The following is a 16263-nucleotide window of genomic DNA, read 5'->3' as shown; positions in this document are numbered from 1 at the left end:
TGCTAGAGCTAGGCCCTCACGGGACATGGTTAGGATGGAGCAGAGGGGCCGGAGGGAAGGGCCTCTAGAGGGAGAGGGAGAGGGAGAGGGAGAGCGGCCCCATCCGGCAGGGCTCACTTCTGCCACAACATGGAGTTCTCAGCCAAGAAATCTTTCTTTCTGGTTCTGACCTGCTTTTCTGGCAGCTGTTGAGGCCGGTGGGGGCTGGGAACCGAGCCTGGTGGGGTGCTGGTGTTGCTGGGGGCAGTAGGAAGGAGGTGTATAGGAATCTCACTCATTAATCTGGAGATTCCTGGGGCCTCTTTCTCACCCATTCTCCCATGGGGGGGGCCCATAGTCCACACCGTGAACTTCCCAAACTCCCCCTGCCCAGCCTCCCCTTTAGCAGGCCCTGGCTCTCCCTTCCTCTGTGCCTCCTGCCCACAGCTGCCCACGACGGCTGGGGTGGAAGCAATCAGCCTCTGGAAGGAACATTCCGGGGCCATTCAGGTGGTGCTCTACCCTGATGCCAGCAAGGCTGCTCTGGCTGGGGCACGTCCACCCGGAACAGTGGCCGCGCCATGGACCACTCTTGGGTGATGACGGCCTCACTGTGGTTACGAGGGGCAGCCCAGGAGGTGCTTTAGGTCAGAAGAAATGGGCTTTCTAGTGCCATTTTGATGATTTATTGGACAAATTGCAACGGCCCTAGCTTATCAGGGCCACAGATTGGGCCAAGGACAGGGCTTGCTGCTGGTGGCCCTGCCAAAATCCAGGCCAGTGACACAGTTTTTACCGGGAGTGGAGTCTGTGGAGTCTGGTTTTAGTTTCCACCGTGCTTCTGATGAAGGCCATGATATTCCTTTAGCTGGGTGACGACTCTGCGCGCCCTCATGGCTCAGCTTGTGCTCCGGAGGGAGGCCCTGCGGGTGACCTTGGTGTCACTTAGTGCCATTTCGCCTGGTCCCTTTCCTGTAAAAGGGAGTGATAGGAGGTTTGCGAGTGACCTGACTTGGTGTTTGTAGTGCACGCTCTGGAGCCCGGTGCCTGGTGAAGAGTGTGGCCTGCCAGCACGGCCTGGCACGCAGGTGGAGCTTGTGGAGGGTGGGACGTTGTAGGAGTAACTGGCAGATCACTGGGCCTGCACAGGCCACATTGAGACCTTGCCCCTGACTCGCTCCAGGGGGTGCTGCAGGCACCTTCCTGATGGGCTGGGAGGGGAACAGCGTGCTGATCCATCCAGGGTCTGGGAGGAAACTGAAGCCGGAAGACAAGGAGACCTGTCTGCGGATTCATGCTGATCGGCGGGGAAGGCCTCCTAGACACGCATGGCATCACTGTGCCTCCTTCTGCCGGCAAGGCGCTGTTGACAAGTCCCAAGTGAGAGCCAGCGCCACCATCCCTGTCCCTGACGCATAGTCTACATAGTCCGAGGCCGAGGAGAGGGAGCTATCAGCTGGCCTTTGTGAAAATGGCAGACAGGCCTCTGGGGCTGTCTGGGGCTGTGGGCACTCTGTCAGAGAGGGAACCGGGTGGGAATCTCGGGGTGATGCTGGTTGCTTTCCTGTCACTCACCCGGTCCCTGAGGGCAGAAAAGCAGGCTGTGCTCACACAGCACCACCCCCAGCAAGGAGCGGGGAGCAGAGTCTGGCTGCGCCTGTTAGGCTCCCCGGCAGGGAGGTCCCGCCACGCCAGGGGCTGCCCAGAGACCTCAGCCAGTGGGGCAGCGCACAGGGTTTCCTAGGAGCCTGGTCTGGGGAACGAGGCCATCAGAGTTTTTCAGGAAGATTCTTAGCCAAACTGTCTCCTATCCAACCTGCAGGTTTTCTCCCAGCCAAGCTGGGATTCCGGAAAGGCCTAAGGAAGCGCCAGGCAGCCGGCCGCTCTGGTCTCCCGTGCGGAGGGAAGCGGGGTTTGCTGCGGGAGGGGCTGGGTGCTGGTTAGCCATGCTCTGGGAGGGAGGCAGTGTTTTTATTCATCTTTGTGTCTGGGGTCCAAGCCTGGCGTGGCAGGGGTGACTGTGGATGACTGAGCTGTGGGCTGGGCTGCAGGGCTATGTGGCTCTGAGCTGCAGTGTGATGACCCGTGCCCTCTGTACCCACAAGAGCTCCTCATGACCAGCTGCTCCAGACCCCGCTCTGCCTGCTGGCTGATGCTTCTGTGCCTTTAATGTCAGTACCAGCAAGCAGTCTACTGTCCCTGTCCTCCCCTGGTGTCCTGCTGGGACCACCTGCTGCCTGCGTGCCCCAACCTCCCTGCCTGTCCCTCTGGCCTCAACTTCGGCAGGAGGCCGGAAGTTGCTCCACTGCAGGCCACCCCTTCCCCTGATTTCAGCCTTGGCTGCCGCCCAGGCCTCCAACGATCTGGTGCCGAGAACTTTGTATTCTGGGGCCAGTGACTTCAGGCTGAGCAACTGGCAGCCAGCAGGCTCCCTTGGCAGAAGCTGCGCTGGGCTCCTGGTGCGGGGTGAGTGCTCTGGGCAGGGCACAGCCAGTCTCCGGGCGCCGGAGTCAGGTGTGGGTCTCAGGTGAGCGCTGTCCATGGGCGCAGGCGCTGTGTGTGCAGGCCGCTGGTCCCAGGAGGCCCACCGAGTCCCCTGCTCTGGCGGGTGCTGGGTGGGGGGGGGTGGGGGGGGAGGGATGAGAGTAGTGCTGCGGGCAGGGGTCTAAGGGTGGGGGTGTGGCTCTGTTGGGGCGAGAGTCCTTGTTGTCCCCTGCGCTCAGCTGGGAAGAAAGGCCGGTGGGGGCATAGTGGGCTCTGGCTGCTCAGTGGTTCCCAGGGCGACCAGCCAAGGTTGGGGGTAGTGGTACCTGATGTTACAGATGAGACGGGGTCTCAGGTGCCCAGCTGGGGACGGCAGAGCCCTGGGGCACACCCAGGCGGGCTGATTCCAGCTGGGCTGTCCTCTGTCCCACTTGCCCCACTGCCTGACTTCAGCCCAAGGGCCCTGACCTTTCCCTTTCTCTCACTCTGCACCCAACGCCTGGATGGCTCGGGTCACAAGTCCAGCCTGCCTTGTGGGTGGTGCTGGCCAGCCAAGGGGAGTAAATATTTTATAGGCTCTTGAGAGGTTCCGCAGAGGTTTCCAGGGAGCTGCTGCTCCTGGATCCAGACACACCTTTGGGCCTGCCTCTGGGAGGGCTTCCCAGCACTGGATTTGGTTGTTTCCAGCCCTGTTGCTAAGTTAATGGGCGAAGTGGCCCCTTTGTTCTCTTTGGACTGGTGATACTGCTGAGGCGGGCCTGTTAATGGTGTATGCGCCCCTGGTACCTCCTGTCCTGCTGCTGTGGGCCTGGAGGAGCCCTCGGCCTCTTCTTGTCTTGGCCTGTGTGGCAGTTTGGGCTCTTTCTTCTCTGCCCTGTCCCTACCGATCCCGCCTGCAGACCAGCGCAGAGCAGGCACTTGGTGCCGGGGTGAGGGTGAGATTTGCAGCCCATATCTATTGTCTGTTGTATGTGCCATCGTCTGCCAGGGCCTGCCTGCTCCCAGCTGCCGGGCCAGAAGAGAATCTCCCCTCTGGGAAGTTACCCTGGCAGAGCTGCTGGTTGCCTGTGAGGGGGAGCTAACAGGGTGGTGTCTGCAGTTCTCGGGGACTTCAGTAAGGGGGGAAGCCGATGTGTCCAGCCCTGAGCCCCGATTGTGAGCAGGCGCTGCTCCCACACGTCTCTCCTCCATCAGTGTCTTTTCACTTCTTATTTTGAAATAATTTCAGACTTACAGAAAAGTTGCAAAAGCAGTACAAACAAATCTCTTCCACCCCTCACCCAATTCCCCCCAATACGGACATTTACCCATGTGCTAATTATTCTGTTTTCCCTGAGCCATTGGAGTGTAAGTTGCAGGCATGATGCTTCTAAACCTCTGAACACTGATGGGTTGTTTTCTAAGAATGAGGACACTCTCCCAGAGCCGCGGCACAACTGTCAGGAAATGGACATCAGCACAGACTTTATTTAAAGTTTGTCTGGTTCCAGGGTCCACCCAGGATCACACATGTGTTTCGTGTCATGTCTCTCTAGTCTCCTTGAACCTGGGAGTTCTTTAGTCTTTATCTCTCATGACCTTTGACATGTTTGTTTTGTGGAATGGCCCTTAGTCTGGGCTTGCCCCATGCTGTGTCCCTATTAGATCAGACTGTGGTCTGGCAGGAAGCCCTGCAGGTCCTCCCTGGCCTCCACAGGAGGCACACCAGGTCCCTCTCACGCTAGTGATGTTCACCTAGATCCCTGGGCTACTGTGGTGTCCGCCAGGCCTGTCCACTCTGAAATGAGTGAGTAAGCGCGCTGTCCCTCATTGCGGAAGCTGAGCTAGAGCCCGGCAGGACCGGCCTCCTGTCTGAGTGCACCTCCCACCCAGAGCTGCCCCACCTCGAGCAGTGGCCCTGCCTGGTCCTCGCCTCGCTCTGCCTCTTGGAGCTACAGGTCCCCAGAGCACACGCCTTCTGGCTCTCCTCCTTCCTCTGGGGCAGCCCTTCGTCTCCTTGGCTGGATCATCCTCCTCCTCCAGACTCAGTGTCGGTGGACCAGGGTGCCCACCTACCTCTCCAGTCTGCTCTCTCCTGGCCGATCTACTCCAGGTCCACTTGCCAGTCACATCCAGGTTTTCTGCCTGCTCTGCCCTCTCCGGGGGCCTTCACCACTCTCAGCGGGCCCGGTTCTCCCTTTCCCTCCCTTCCCCAGTCCTGCCACCCTCCATCGCTCCCACCCAGCCCCGAGGCGCTGCGCCTCCTCTCGTCCTGGCTCAGCCCTCGCTGCTCCAATCCAGAGAGCCCCCCGGAGTGCAGCGGGTCACCCCTTCCTCGTGGTGCTTGGAGGAGAATGACAGAGGCCGAGTCCAGCTGAGACCCCGAGGGCACCTTCAGCTCCGCCTCACCCCTCGGCCTCCCAGCTCTGGGCCCTGGGTCTGGAGCACATCCAGCTCATTCTTCCTCGAGGCCTGGGCCACCTCCGTTCCCCCTCTCTGGGCTTTCCCCGGTCTGTGTGCGGCCGCCTCCTGTTCCTCCCGCCTCGATGCCTCGTGTGTGCCCCTCTTCGGAAGGCTCGCTGTCACACCCAGTGAGCTCCCTTACCCACCTTCCCCAGTGATTCACAAAACATTACCTTCGAGGCACCGATCCTGATCTGAAAGACCTTATTTCTGTCTGTGCCCCCCTTTCCTCTGCGCCTTTCTCTGGTATACCTGCTGGGAGAGCAGAGGCCGTCACCGTCTTGTCCTGCCCTGGGCCCAGGCCCGAGCCTGGCACCAAGCCGACGCTCAGCATCCGTCCTGTCTCTTGGTCTGACGGCTTCCTTCTTCTGCTTTACTTTCCACTTCTCTTCTTTCCTTTCTGGTTGGTCTTTGTTTCTCCTCCATTTCATTGGCCATAAGACACTGAGGTTTTTCAATATCTACTTTATTTATTAAATATATTTGTATGTTCCTTACTTAGAACAAATGGTTGAGTCAAGCATTTTAAACTTTACTGAGAAATAAATCACATGGTTAGCTAGACACAGGCTGTGGGGGAGGGCGAAGGACTGAATGCCGGGCTGGCTGGACAGCTGGCTGACTTTGAACACATCTTTTTAAACTCTTGCCCTTGGTTTTCTTTATTTGTGAAACCAGGGGATGGCTGACCTCTGAAGATGTTCTCATTCTGGGATATACACATTGCCCTCAGTTGGTTTTTAAAAAATCCTTTTTATTGTGGTAAAATATATATAACAGGATTTGCCATATTAACCGTGTGTAAGTGTACAGTTTGGTGGCATTAAGTCTGTCCACGCTGTTGTGCACTGTCCATCTCCAGAGCTTTGTCATCGTCCCCAACATACACTTTGTCCCCATGAAACCCTAACTCCGCCCCCTCCCCAGCCCCATCCCCAGCCCTCCCACTCTCTGTATGAACTCCCACCCCTCCCGAGCCCCATCCCCAGCCCTCCCACTGTCTGTATGAACTCCCGCCCCCTCCCCAGCCCCATCCCCAGCCCTCCCACTGTCTGTATGAACTCCCACCCCCCCAGCCCCCTCCCCAGCCCTCCCACTGTCTGTATGAACTCCCACCCCCTCCCCAGCCCTCCCACTGTCTGTATGAACTCCGCCCCCTCCTGAGCCCCATCCCCAGCCCTCCCACTGTCTGTATGAACTCCCGCTTCTCCTGAGCCCCATCCCCAGCCCTCCCACTGTCTGTGTGAACTCCCCCCCCAGCCCCAGCCCCAGCCCTCCCTCTGTCTGTATGAACTCCCACCCCAGCCCCATCCCCAGCCCTCCCACTGTCTGTATGAACTCCCACCCCTCCCCAGCCCCATCCCCAGCTCTCCCACTGTCTGTATGAACTCCCACCCCTCCCCAGCCCCATCCCCAGCCCTCCCACTGTCTGTATGAACTCAGTGGATCCACAGACTTTGTCTCTTTGTGACCAGCCCGGCTTACTTGCCCTCGGCTGACTCATTACTAACGTGTCAGAAGCCCTCGGAGGAAGGGAAGGCTCCTTGTGAAGAATCTGCGCTTTCCCTGCTCAGAGGCCATGCTTCCTGCGGGCGCACTTGGGTGTGGCTCCCTGGCCCATTGCTGCCCTCCCTGTCAGGCCGGATGGGGCCCTGTGGGAGGAACCGCTCGGGCTTGTGTGGCGGGAGGTCCTCAGATCTGGGCTGTGCAGCCGGCGAGAGCACTGGAAGGGACATTGCCGGGGGCACGCACGCACGCAGCACCCCTTGGTCTCGCAGGGCCTGGCTGGCCTGGAAGCTGCTTAAAGAGCTTGGCGTGTTGGAAATGCCACAGTGAACTAGGGGAGTTTGGGTCCGTTGGGTTTGGATGTGCTCCCCTCCCTGTGGCCGGTCAGCCCTCAGGGAATAAGGGGGTGCTGGCGCTGGCCTTCCCCCGGGCTGCAGTGGCTGCGGTGGTCCTTCACTCCGTGTGGGGTCCTTCCACTCCGAGGCCGCTCCACTCTGGCTCTGGCTCCTCCCCAGATGCTGAGGCTCAGAACCATGTGCGGGGGCCTGAAGCTCCTGGGCATCCGCCGTACCTCCACCGCCCCCGCCGCCTCCCCGAACGTCCGGCGCCTGGAGTACAAGCCCATCAAGAAAGTCATGGTGGCCAACAGAGGTGAGCACTGGGCCCAGGGAGAGGAGCCGCCTCCACCCAGCGCCCACCTCATGTGGCTTCTGCTTCTCTTAGGACCCGGGAATCTAACCTCTCCCCCGTGCCCCGCCCGCAGGTGAGATAGCCATCCGCGTGTTCCGGGCCTGCACGGAGCTGGGCATCCGCACAGTGGCCGTGTACTCGGAGCAGGACACGGGCCAGATGCACCGGCAGAAAGCAGATGAGGCCTACCTCATCGGCCGTGGCCTCGCCCCCGTGCAGGCCTACCTGCACATCCCAGACATCATCAAGGTGGCCAAGGTGAGCCAGGCCGGGCAGGGGCCTTTAAGGGTCCTGTGCCACCCCACGCCAGCCAGCGGTTAAGTGTCTGGATGGGTGGGTGGGGGACGGGTAGATAAATGAATGGAGCAAGTGAGGTGGTTTGGTGGGGCGTGGGGGGACTGAAGGAATCGAGGGGCACACCACTCTTCTGCCCCCAGGAAAACAACGTGGATGCGGTACACCCTGGCTACGGGTTCCTGTCGGAGCGTGCGGACTTTGCCCAAGCTTGCCAGGATGCCGGGGTCCGGTTCATCGGACCGAGCCCGGAGGTGGTCCGAAAGATGGGAGATAAGGTGGAGGCCCGGGCCATCGCCATCGCCGCAGGTGACATGGCCAGCCTGCCGCGGGCCTGCAGCTCCCCCGGGGCGGGGCGCGCGTGTTTTCAGAGATTCCGGTTTGTGACAAAGCCCCACATGCCTGTTTCTCCACAGGCGTCCCCGTGGTCCCCGGCACTAACGCTCCTGTCACTTCCCTGCACGAGGCCCAGGAGTTCTCCAACACCTACGGCTTCCCCATCATCTTCAAGGCCGCCTACGGGGGCGGGGGCCGCGGCATGAGGGTGGTGCACAGCTACGAGGTGAGCAGGCGCCAGGGCTGGGAGGCCGCCGCACCGCCTGCCGGCTCCGGGAGTGGGTCGGGGTCACGCAGAGGGGCCCGGTGTCCGCTCAGCCTCCGCCCGCCCCCAGGAACTGGAGGAGAACTACACCCGGGCCTACTCCGAGGCTCTGGCCGCCTTCGGGAACGGGGCGCTGTTTGTGGAGAAGTTCATCGAGAGGCCACGCCACATCGAGGTGCAGATCCTGGGTGAGTGGGGGTCCCGGGCCGCAGAGCCTTGGGGACGGGGCAGGGCTCTCCCTCAGGAAGACGCTCCCCCGTGCAGGTCAGGGCCCAGGCCTCGGGCGGCCGGTCCTCCCTGGCTGCCCAGCACTGGACGGGCACTGCCGGCCTCCTAGTGTGAGGCTGTCAGGCCTGTAGGAGTGCTCCTTCCCACAGGGGACCAGTACGGGAACATCCTGCACCTGTACGAGCGGGACTGCTCCATCCAGCGGCGGCACCAGAAGGTGGTGGAGATCGCCCCTGCTGCCCACCTGGACCCTCTGCTTCGGACCCGGCTCACCAGCGACTCTGTCAAACTTGCTAAGCAGGTGAAGTGGGGGCTCCTGGGGACCGTTGCCCACATAGAGACAGGAGCCTGTTCCTGCAGGCGTGCTCATGGCCACTGGTCACCGGGGTCCAGTCGTGGATAGTCTGCTGGGAGCAGGGAGCCCAGGGTGTGTCAGCTCTGGGAGGGAGGGACTCTGCTGGAGGTCAGAGGCCAATGAAGAGTCCTTGAGGTATCAGACGACAGGCCCAGAGACCAAGCCTGGAGTCCAGCAAGGAGGAGGGAGAGGCCTCGGACAGCCCTCTGCACCCTGTGCCCAGATGGAACTTCTGCGTGGCATCAACTTACCCCTGGAGAGGCAGGAGTGAGGGCAGGGACTGTCAGGATAAGACACTTACTGGCCTTGCATCACAGTCCTGCAGCCCTTTTCTCCTGAGGTCCCTCTGCCCGTCTTGGCTCTGCTGGGGCGTGGACGGGGAGTGCTCCCCAGCAGCGGCCTGCCCCTGAGCCTGGCTCGAGAGAGCACCTGCCATGGCCGCCTGCTGTCTGTTCTTCTGGGCCCTCCTGGCCCCGCGCCCTCAGAGTCCAGGCATCCTGCCCCCAGATCTGCCTCCGCTTCCCAGAGCCCCGGCAGAGCATCTTTCAGATCTGCGCGCGCCACGCCCCGCCCCCCCCCCCCCCCCGCCCCAATCCCACAGGGGCCTTGGTCTGGCTCTCCTTCAGAGCCACGCTGCCCCAGGCTTCAGGCAGCCGGACCCAGGCAGATGGTGGTCACCTTCCCCAAGCCAAAGCCAGGGTCAGCACCGCAGTGAGGCTTTCGCCATGGCGACTGGGAGGCAGTGACTAGGAGGAGAGGCTTGGGTTATTTCGTAAGAGGGGTGTCTACCTCAATTTATTATCATCATCATCATTTTATTATTGTTATTATTCTCAGAACAGATTTGAGGGAGCTTACTGAAGTCTAGTTTGTGGTTTGGGGAAGTTAAGAGTGAAACTGAAATCAGGGTTGAATTTTGAGTTAGTCATCATTGGCTGGTTTCCCTCAAATAGCATCTCTTTGGGTAGTGACTGGTGGTGATGACCGAGCGAAGATTGAGGGTCCAGCAGAGGCCGGGGTACGCATGGGTGGGCCTGTGCCCGAGAGCAGAGGAGGCTGCCGGGGAGAGGGCGCCCCCCGGGGGGCAGGGGAGCTGTTGCTGTCTGGCCCAGATAGTGGGAGTGCAGCCCTGAGGCTGCTGGGGGCTCCCGCGTGCCGTTGGGAGCGTCCATCCCCAGCGGCAGGCTGGGGGGCTCCGTCTGGTGGGGCAGGCGCACTGCAGTCTGTCTTTATGGAACCAAAGGGCAAGGCGCTCATCGCCACGCCTGCTTACGTACGTGCTGCCCACAGGTGGGCTACGAGAATGCGGGCACCGTGGAGTTCCTAGTGGACAAGCACGGCAAGCACTTCTTCATCGAGGTCAACTCCCGCCTGCAGGTGGAGCACACGGTCACCGAGGAGATCACTGAGTGAGCGGCCGGGGCGGGGCCGGGGCAGGGTGTCCTCCGGGTTTCGTGGAAAATGCACTCCGGTGGCTGCTGGGAGCGGGTGGCAGGGAGCTCAGCTCACTCTCCATGGGGATCTAGGTAATTTTATAAATATGATAATAACAGCATTACAGGGTTATTGTATTAGTACAAAGCAGCAAAAGAAATGTTAGAGCCCCACCCTCAGGACTGGATGCTGAGAGGCTCCCAAGCTGTAAGACAGAACCACATGGGAGGAAAGTGTTGATCGTCCCCATCTTTTAGATGAAGTCGAGGCTCAGAGAGGTTAAGAGAGTGGCCCCAGGTCACACAGCTGAGACTGGAAACCCAGGCTTAAGTCTGTTAGGAAGAATTGGTTTCTTTCCATCTTTATTTCCTTTACTATGCAAGTAGTTTGGTATAATGGCAATGTTTTGCATAGTATTTTTATTCTACTTTTTAAATTCAATATTTTTAAGACATTTCCCCAGACCATTGGCTTTCTGAATACTTTTAGTGGCTGCACGCTATTCTGTCATCTGTGTGAGTCATGACTTGTTTGCACAGTCCTCTGTGACTAGTGAGGTGTTTCCAGCTCTGTGGTCACAGGTGTGTCAGTAAACCTTTGTGCCTACATCTCTGCCTACCCCTCTGAAGAGGTCCAGGATTGGCACCTTTAGTGGCATTACCTGAGCAGAGGTTAAGCAACATCTCGCCTAATTAGCTTTCTCAATTGCTTGTCCCAATTTGTTCGCCCACAAGCATAGAGTATAAACATTTTTTAAAAACTTGACCACTTTATAAACAATTAAAATCTTTCATTGTTTTGAGATACAGATTTTGAGCCATTTACTTGTTAAGGCTGGCTTGGAGCCAGGCCATCTCGCTATAGAACTTTCCTGACAGTTTCTCCCGAACCCTGCCTCCACCTGAGTCTGAGGAAGCTGTGAGGTGGGGAGGGGGCCCTGCCTTTGCCCAGCGGGTGCACAGAGGCCCCAGGACTCCTTGTTCTCTGAGATAAAGACTGAACGGAGACTGACTCAGGCTCAGACTCTGGCCCCACACGACTTTCCCCATCACGCTGCCTGCTCTGCCGGGAGGGGGTCTGTGGCAGACAGACAGGGCTGTATGCAGATTCCCCCCACTCACTAGCTGCACGGAGCTCGGCTCCCCTCTGATAACAGTGACGCTCAGAGCGCTGTTGTGGAGATAAAGCTGAAAGCGCACACCATCCCACTGCACGCAGATGTGAGGACACAGGTGACATCGCCACGCTGTGGGTGACTGAGCTGGAAACAGAGCTGGGAGCGCCTGCCAGGGCCGTTCCCAGGCTGTCCGCACCGCAGCCTCCGTGACAGATGTACACACAGGTTTCTAAGCAGCTGCTCCGTGTGACTCCTCGCTGTCCTCAGCAGCGTAGCCATCAGGGAGGCTGTTATCACTGCGCTTGGACAGCTCTGCTCTGTGGTCAGGGCCGGAGGGTGGCGTCCTGCCCACTGCACCCACCTGTGGGGACCCTCCTGCAGCTGTGGTCCCGCCCACGGAGCCTGCCCTCACAACCCCATTCTCTTGAAACTGCCCAGCACCCCACACACATGACTCCAAGAGCAGGTGTCTGAGGCTTCACGCCCACGCTTGACCAAGGGGGAGTTTGGGGACCGAGAGACACAGGGAGAAAGGAGGGGAGTGTGGGGGTGCAAGCACAGGTGGATGCAGAGTTCAGCTGCCCCTCCAGCTGCCCGTTCCCCTCATTGAGGATGTCAGAGTAACGGGCACAGGGCAGGGCGCTGGGCAGACAGAGGAGCAGCTGCCCAGGCTGGTGAAGTGTCTGGAGGAGCTGGGCGGGCTGCGTCTGTGTGTGCAAGCCGCCTCGTCCAGCCCCTGCCTCATGCTCCCCTCTCGGCGCTGTGTCCCTTCCCTGCAGTGTGGACCTGGTCCACGCCCAGATCCACGTGACCGAGGGCCGGAGTCTGCCCGACCTGGGTCTGCGGCAGGAGAACATCCGCATCAACGGCTGTGCCATCCAGTGCCGCGTCACCACCGAGGACCCGGCCCGCAGCTTCCAGCCGGATACCGGCCGCATCGAGGTAGCGTCCACGCTCTTGACGTTCCGACCGAGCGGCCGCGGGTCTCTGCCTGTGTAAGGACTGTGGCCAGACTGCTCTGAGGGCACCGAGTGAGGGCTGGTCCGAGTCTGGCTGAGTACATGGGAGCCAGGCTGGTCCGAGAGGCAGGCAGGAGCACCCTGGGGAGGGCTGCCATGCGCACAGGCTGGTAAGCCAATGGGCGGGTCGTCAGAACGGAGAGAGCAGCTGGTGGAGCCGAAGGCAGGGCCCCCAAAGGAGGCGCAGGTCCTGGCCTCTGTGCTAAGAGCCCGAAGACAGCGGTGCTGCTGGCCACTGGCCTGCCTTCAGAGGGGTGTGGCTGGCAAGACAGCACTCGGGGTGCAGTGAAGGATTGGGGCCAGGCTGAGCAAGGGGACCACGGAGGATAAATGAGAGCTCTGGGGAAGTGGCAGAGGGCAGGGAGGAGGCTGAGAGGCAGACTCTTCGTGGGAAGTTGAGGAGGGCCCGGGCAGGCACCCCGAATCTGGACCTGCACCTCCTCCAGGGACGCTTCCTGCGCCTTCTCTTTCTCCTCACAGAGAAAGCCGTCTCTCACCCCTGCCCTCTGGCCCCCCTTCCCTGGCTGAGGGCAGGAGCCTCTGGCCTGCTCAGAGCCTGTCCCCTGTCCCCGCCCATGCTGGCTAGGAATTCCTCTGGGTCCTGGTGCTCTAAGGCTCCCCACCGGCCTCCCCTCCCCAGAGCAGGAGCTCAGACTGCTCCGGTGCAGCGGGGAGGGCGAGGGGAGTCTGAGATGCTGGGATTCTGACACCCGGGTCAGGGCAGGGCGCGGTCTGGGTTCTGAAAGTCGCATAGAGCTGGTAGGCTCGGGCCAGAGCGCTGGCCAGACTGCTCTGCCCTCGGCCCGGAAAGGGCAGCCCTGCCTGGACACTGCCTCCCTCCACCTCCCTTCCCAGGCCTGGCTCCTCCGAGCCTGGTTTACCACAGAATATTTTTAGCTCTCAGTTCCTGCTCACAGCTGAGTGTTCACCTTTAAATATTTTATTAAGTTCCTTTTTATCAAACACAGGCCCTGTCCCTTAGAAGTGGAAGCAGGGTGCAGTGGGGCTCCTCCTGCCACTCCTTTTCCTTACATGTACCTCACAGGGTGCCCCCATCCCATCATGGACTGCATGTGTGTGCTGCAGTTACTCCAGACACCCCAAACCTGTCCCCCACCCTGGGTCCCTGTCCATTAGACTGGAGCCCCTGGGGGTGTCTCCGGGCGGCCTCTCTGGCCCAGGGCGCTCCCGCTGCTCCCCTCTGTGGGCACCGGCAGAATGAAGCAGACCTGGGCACCCAGAGCTGGGGTCCCTTGGCATCTTGTCCCGCTGGGGCCGCGGCCGCACCTTCACTCGGGCTCCTGACCCGCTCTTCTCCCCGCAGGTGTTCCGGAGCGGAGAGGGCATGGGCATCCGCCTGGATAACGCTTCCGCCTTCCAGGGAGCCGTCATCTCCCCCCACTACGACTCCCTGCTGGTCAAGGTCATCGCCCACGGCAAAGACCACCTCACGGCCGCCACCAAGATGAGCAGAGCCCTGGCCGAGTTCCGAGTCCGAGGCGTGAAGGTGAGGCTGCAGGCCTGTCTGCCTCCGCTCGTTCCCGGCGTCCCGCCCCTCCTGTCACTGCATGTGGACGCTCCGGGGGCGCTCGGGCACTGCTCTGCCTCCCTCCGCTCCCCGGGAGTCAGCCTCCTGCCCCTCCTGGGGAGGTCACCTGGTGTGTGTGTCACCTGGCCTCCCTCTGGAAGCCTGGGCCCCGTTTGGGCGGGGAGCTCGGAGCCTGTTCTGAGCAGCTGTGGTGCCTCAGGGACACCAAGCAGGGAGGCTGCAGCGGAGGTGCGAGCACAGGGCAGGGCGGCCCTCTGTGGTGGCCGGGCAGGGGCCGAAATGCCCGCCGGCCTCTTGTCGGGGTCCTTCCCGGAGTCTGCAGCTAGAGCTGAAATCACAGGCAAGTGCTGTCTGTCCTTGAGGTCAGGCCCTGCCCCGGAGACGGCAGGACAGGGCTCTGTGAGCAGATCTAAGCGCCTGGTCTCCCTGTGAGGGCGTCCCAGACAGCTCCGCCACCCTCCTCCAGGGCTCCCAAAGGCTGGCCACTCACCGCAGAGGGCGCCCAGGGGAGCAGGGGAGCTGAGGTGCTGGCTGGGCCGCCCCTTGTGTCTCCTCAGCTGCTCCCAGCCCCACCTGTGGTGGTGGGGGCGGGGGTAGCCCTGCATCACTTCTCTCACCTCTGGGGAAAGCACGTGGAGGGAAGGAGGGAGCGAGTCTGTGCCTGGCGTCTCCTCAACTGACAGGGAGCAGGTTCCCCGGGTGCTGGGCAGGGGAGAGGGGGTAGCGGGGGGAGAGGGGAGTAACGGGGGGAGAGGGGGTAGCGGAGGGAGGGGGGGTAGCGGAGGGGAGGGGTAGCGGAGGGGAGGGGGTAGCGGGAGGAGGGGGGTAGCGGGGAGAGGGGGGTATAGCGGGGGTAGTGGGGGAGAGGGGGGTTAGAGGGGGAGGGGGGTGGCGGTGGGGAGGGGGGTAGTGGGGAGAGGGGGTAGCAGGGGAAGAGGGGTAGCGGGGGAGAGGAGGGTTAGACGGGGGAGAGGGTTTAGCGGTGGGGAGGGGGGTAGCGGGGAGAGGGGGCAGCGGGGGAAGAGGGGTAGCGGGGAGAGGGGGGTTTGAGGGGGAGAGGGGGTGGCGGTGGGGTGGGGGGTAGTGGGGAGAGGGGGGTATAGCGGGGAGAGGGGGGGTAGAGGGGGAGAGGGGGTAGCGGGGGAGGGGTGGGTAGCGGGGAGGGGGGGCAGCGGGGGGGAGGGGGGGTAGCGGGGGAGAGGGGGGTTTGAGGGGAGAGGGGGTTAGGGGAGGGGTTTAGCGGTGGGGAGGGGGGTAGCGGAGGAGAGGGGGGGTAGCGGGGGGAGGGGGGTTAGCGGGGGAGGGGGGGGGGAGGGGGGATAGCGGGGGTAGTGGGGGAGAGGGGGTTTGAGGGGGAGAGGGGGGTGCGGTGGGGAGGGGGTAGCAGGGAGAGGGGGTGGGTGGTAGGGGGGTGGGGTAGCGGGGGAGAGGGGGTTTGAGGGGGAGAGGGGGTGGCGGTGGGGAGGGGGGTAGTGGGGAGGGGTGGTAGTGGGGAAGAGGGGTAGCGGGAGAGAGGAGGGTTAGAGGGGGAGAGGGGGCTCTGCACTTCTCCGTGAGGTGCCTCAGGGTTCCTGGTCCAGGGCCGTTTGGTGACATCAGGTGCTCACTTTCTCACCGAGGGAGCCTGGTTTTCCAGGCATGATGTCCTGAGCGGCCTCTGGCTCCAGGTGGCCAGTGCTCACCGTGACCCCAGTGGGTGACCCTGCTGCCCCACCCCTCACCTGCCTGAGCCACAGGACCACCTGCCCTTCGGCCTGGAGCCCCAGGACCCGACAGCCCTGGAGGTGGAGCCGGAGGAGCGGGGCCGCGGGAGAAGGCGGAGGCCAGTGCAGGACCCAGGGCACCAGGGTCCACTGGTGTGCACCAGACCTGGCTCTGGCTCCTGCCACGCCGCGGCCTCCGCCGCCCCGGTCTCCGCCCGGCCTGGCAGGCTCAGCTCCCTCTCTCTGCTGAGAACCTTGTTTGTTTACTTAAACCAGGGCCGCTCTGGGGATCCACCCAGGTATGTGTTCTGGGCTGGGAGGGCAGGCATGTGCGTCACCTCTGCGCAAACCCACTGCGTGAGCTTGGCCTGCACACGTGTGTGCACACACCTTACTGTGCCAGCTCTGAGCAGGCTGCTCGTCAGGAACGCCATGGCCTCACACAAAACGGACACGTACCCCTGGCACCACTGCGGGTCCTGGGGACCAGCCGCCCTCCGTGGTGGCCGGGCACCTGCACCTGCTTGAAGCCTCGGGCGGCCTGGCGCGGGCGGAGCAGCGAGGCGCCTGCGGTGTCTGTGCTCGGACCGTTCCGCCCACCAACACCCGGGAGCAGCCGTTGTTCGGGTGGCAGGCAGGGCTGTGCCGGCCGGAGGAAGCGAACCCAGGCAGCCACGGGGCCTGCGGCTCTTCAGCTGGGGCTAGAGCAGGGCGTGGCCTGGGCACCGCGTCCGGGGAGGTGGGACGCAGGCTCTCCAGCCCGGCCCAGCAGAGCCTGGGCGTCAGTGGAGCAGCGGGGGGCGGGCTCAGGCCTGCGCACTGGCGGGAACCTTCCGGAGGGTGTGGGCAGTGAGGGTCCCCC

The 16263-nt window shown here is 62.0% G+C and overlaps 1 protein-coding gene across 8 annotated transcripts in view; it reads left to right on the top strand.

Moving 5' to 3' along the window:
- The window catches only part of PC (pyruvate carboxylase), a 58147-nt gene that overhangs the window by 31827 nt on the left and 10057 nt on the right, over positions 1-16263 (top strand). For 4 of the 8 annotated variants that reach the window (XM_036416727.2, XM_036416719.2, XM_036416725.2 and 1 more), the window contains 9 exons: positions 6927-7062; positions 7175-7359; positions 7539-7704; positions 7812-7957; positions 8067-8184; positions 8374-8525; positions 9870-9988; positions 11910-12072; positions 13474-13656. In XM_036416727.2, coding sequence (XP_036272620.1) covers positions 6927-7062; positions 7175-7359; positions 7539-7704; positions 7812-7957; positions 8067-8184; positions 8374-8525; positions 9870-9988; positions 11910-12072; positions 13474-13656 — 1368 coding nt within the window. Of the gene's footprint in view, positions 1-2326; positions 2446-2487; positions 2507-4234; positions 4254-4386; positions 4410-6926; positions 7063-7174; positions 7360-7538; positions 7705-7811; positions 7958-8066; positions 8185-8373; positions 8526-9869; positions 9989-11909; positions 12073-13473; positions 13657-16263 lie in introns of those variants that run through there. The other 4 variants (XM_036416722.2, XM_045573800.1, XM_045573801.1 and 1 more) reach the window with 4 other exon arrangements.

The sequence above is a fragment of the Pipistrellus kuhlii genome, unplaced genomic scaffold, assembly GCF_014108245.1.
Source record: "Pipistrellus kuhlii isolate mPipKuh1 unplaced genomic scaffold, mPipKuh1.p scaffold_m20_p_56, whole genome shotgun sequence".
NCBI lineage: Eukaryota > Metazoa > Chordata > Mammalia > Chiroptera > Vespertilionidae > Pipistrellus > Pipistrellus kuhlii.
The sequence above is the reverse complement of the archived record's forward strand: the minus strand, read 5'-3'. Positions and strand labels throughout refer to the sequence as shown.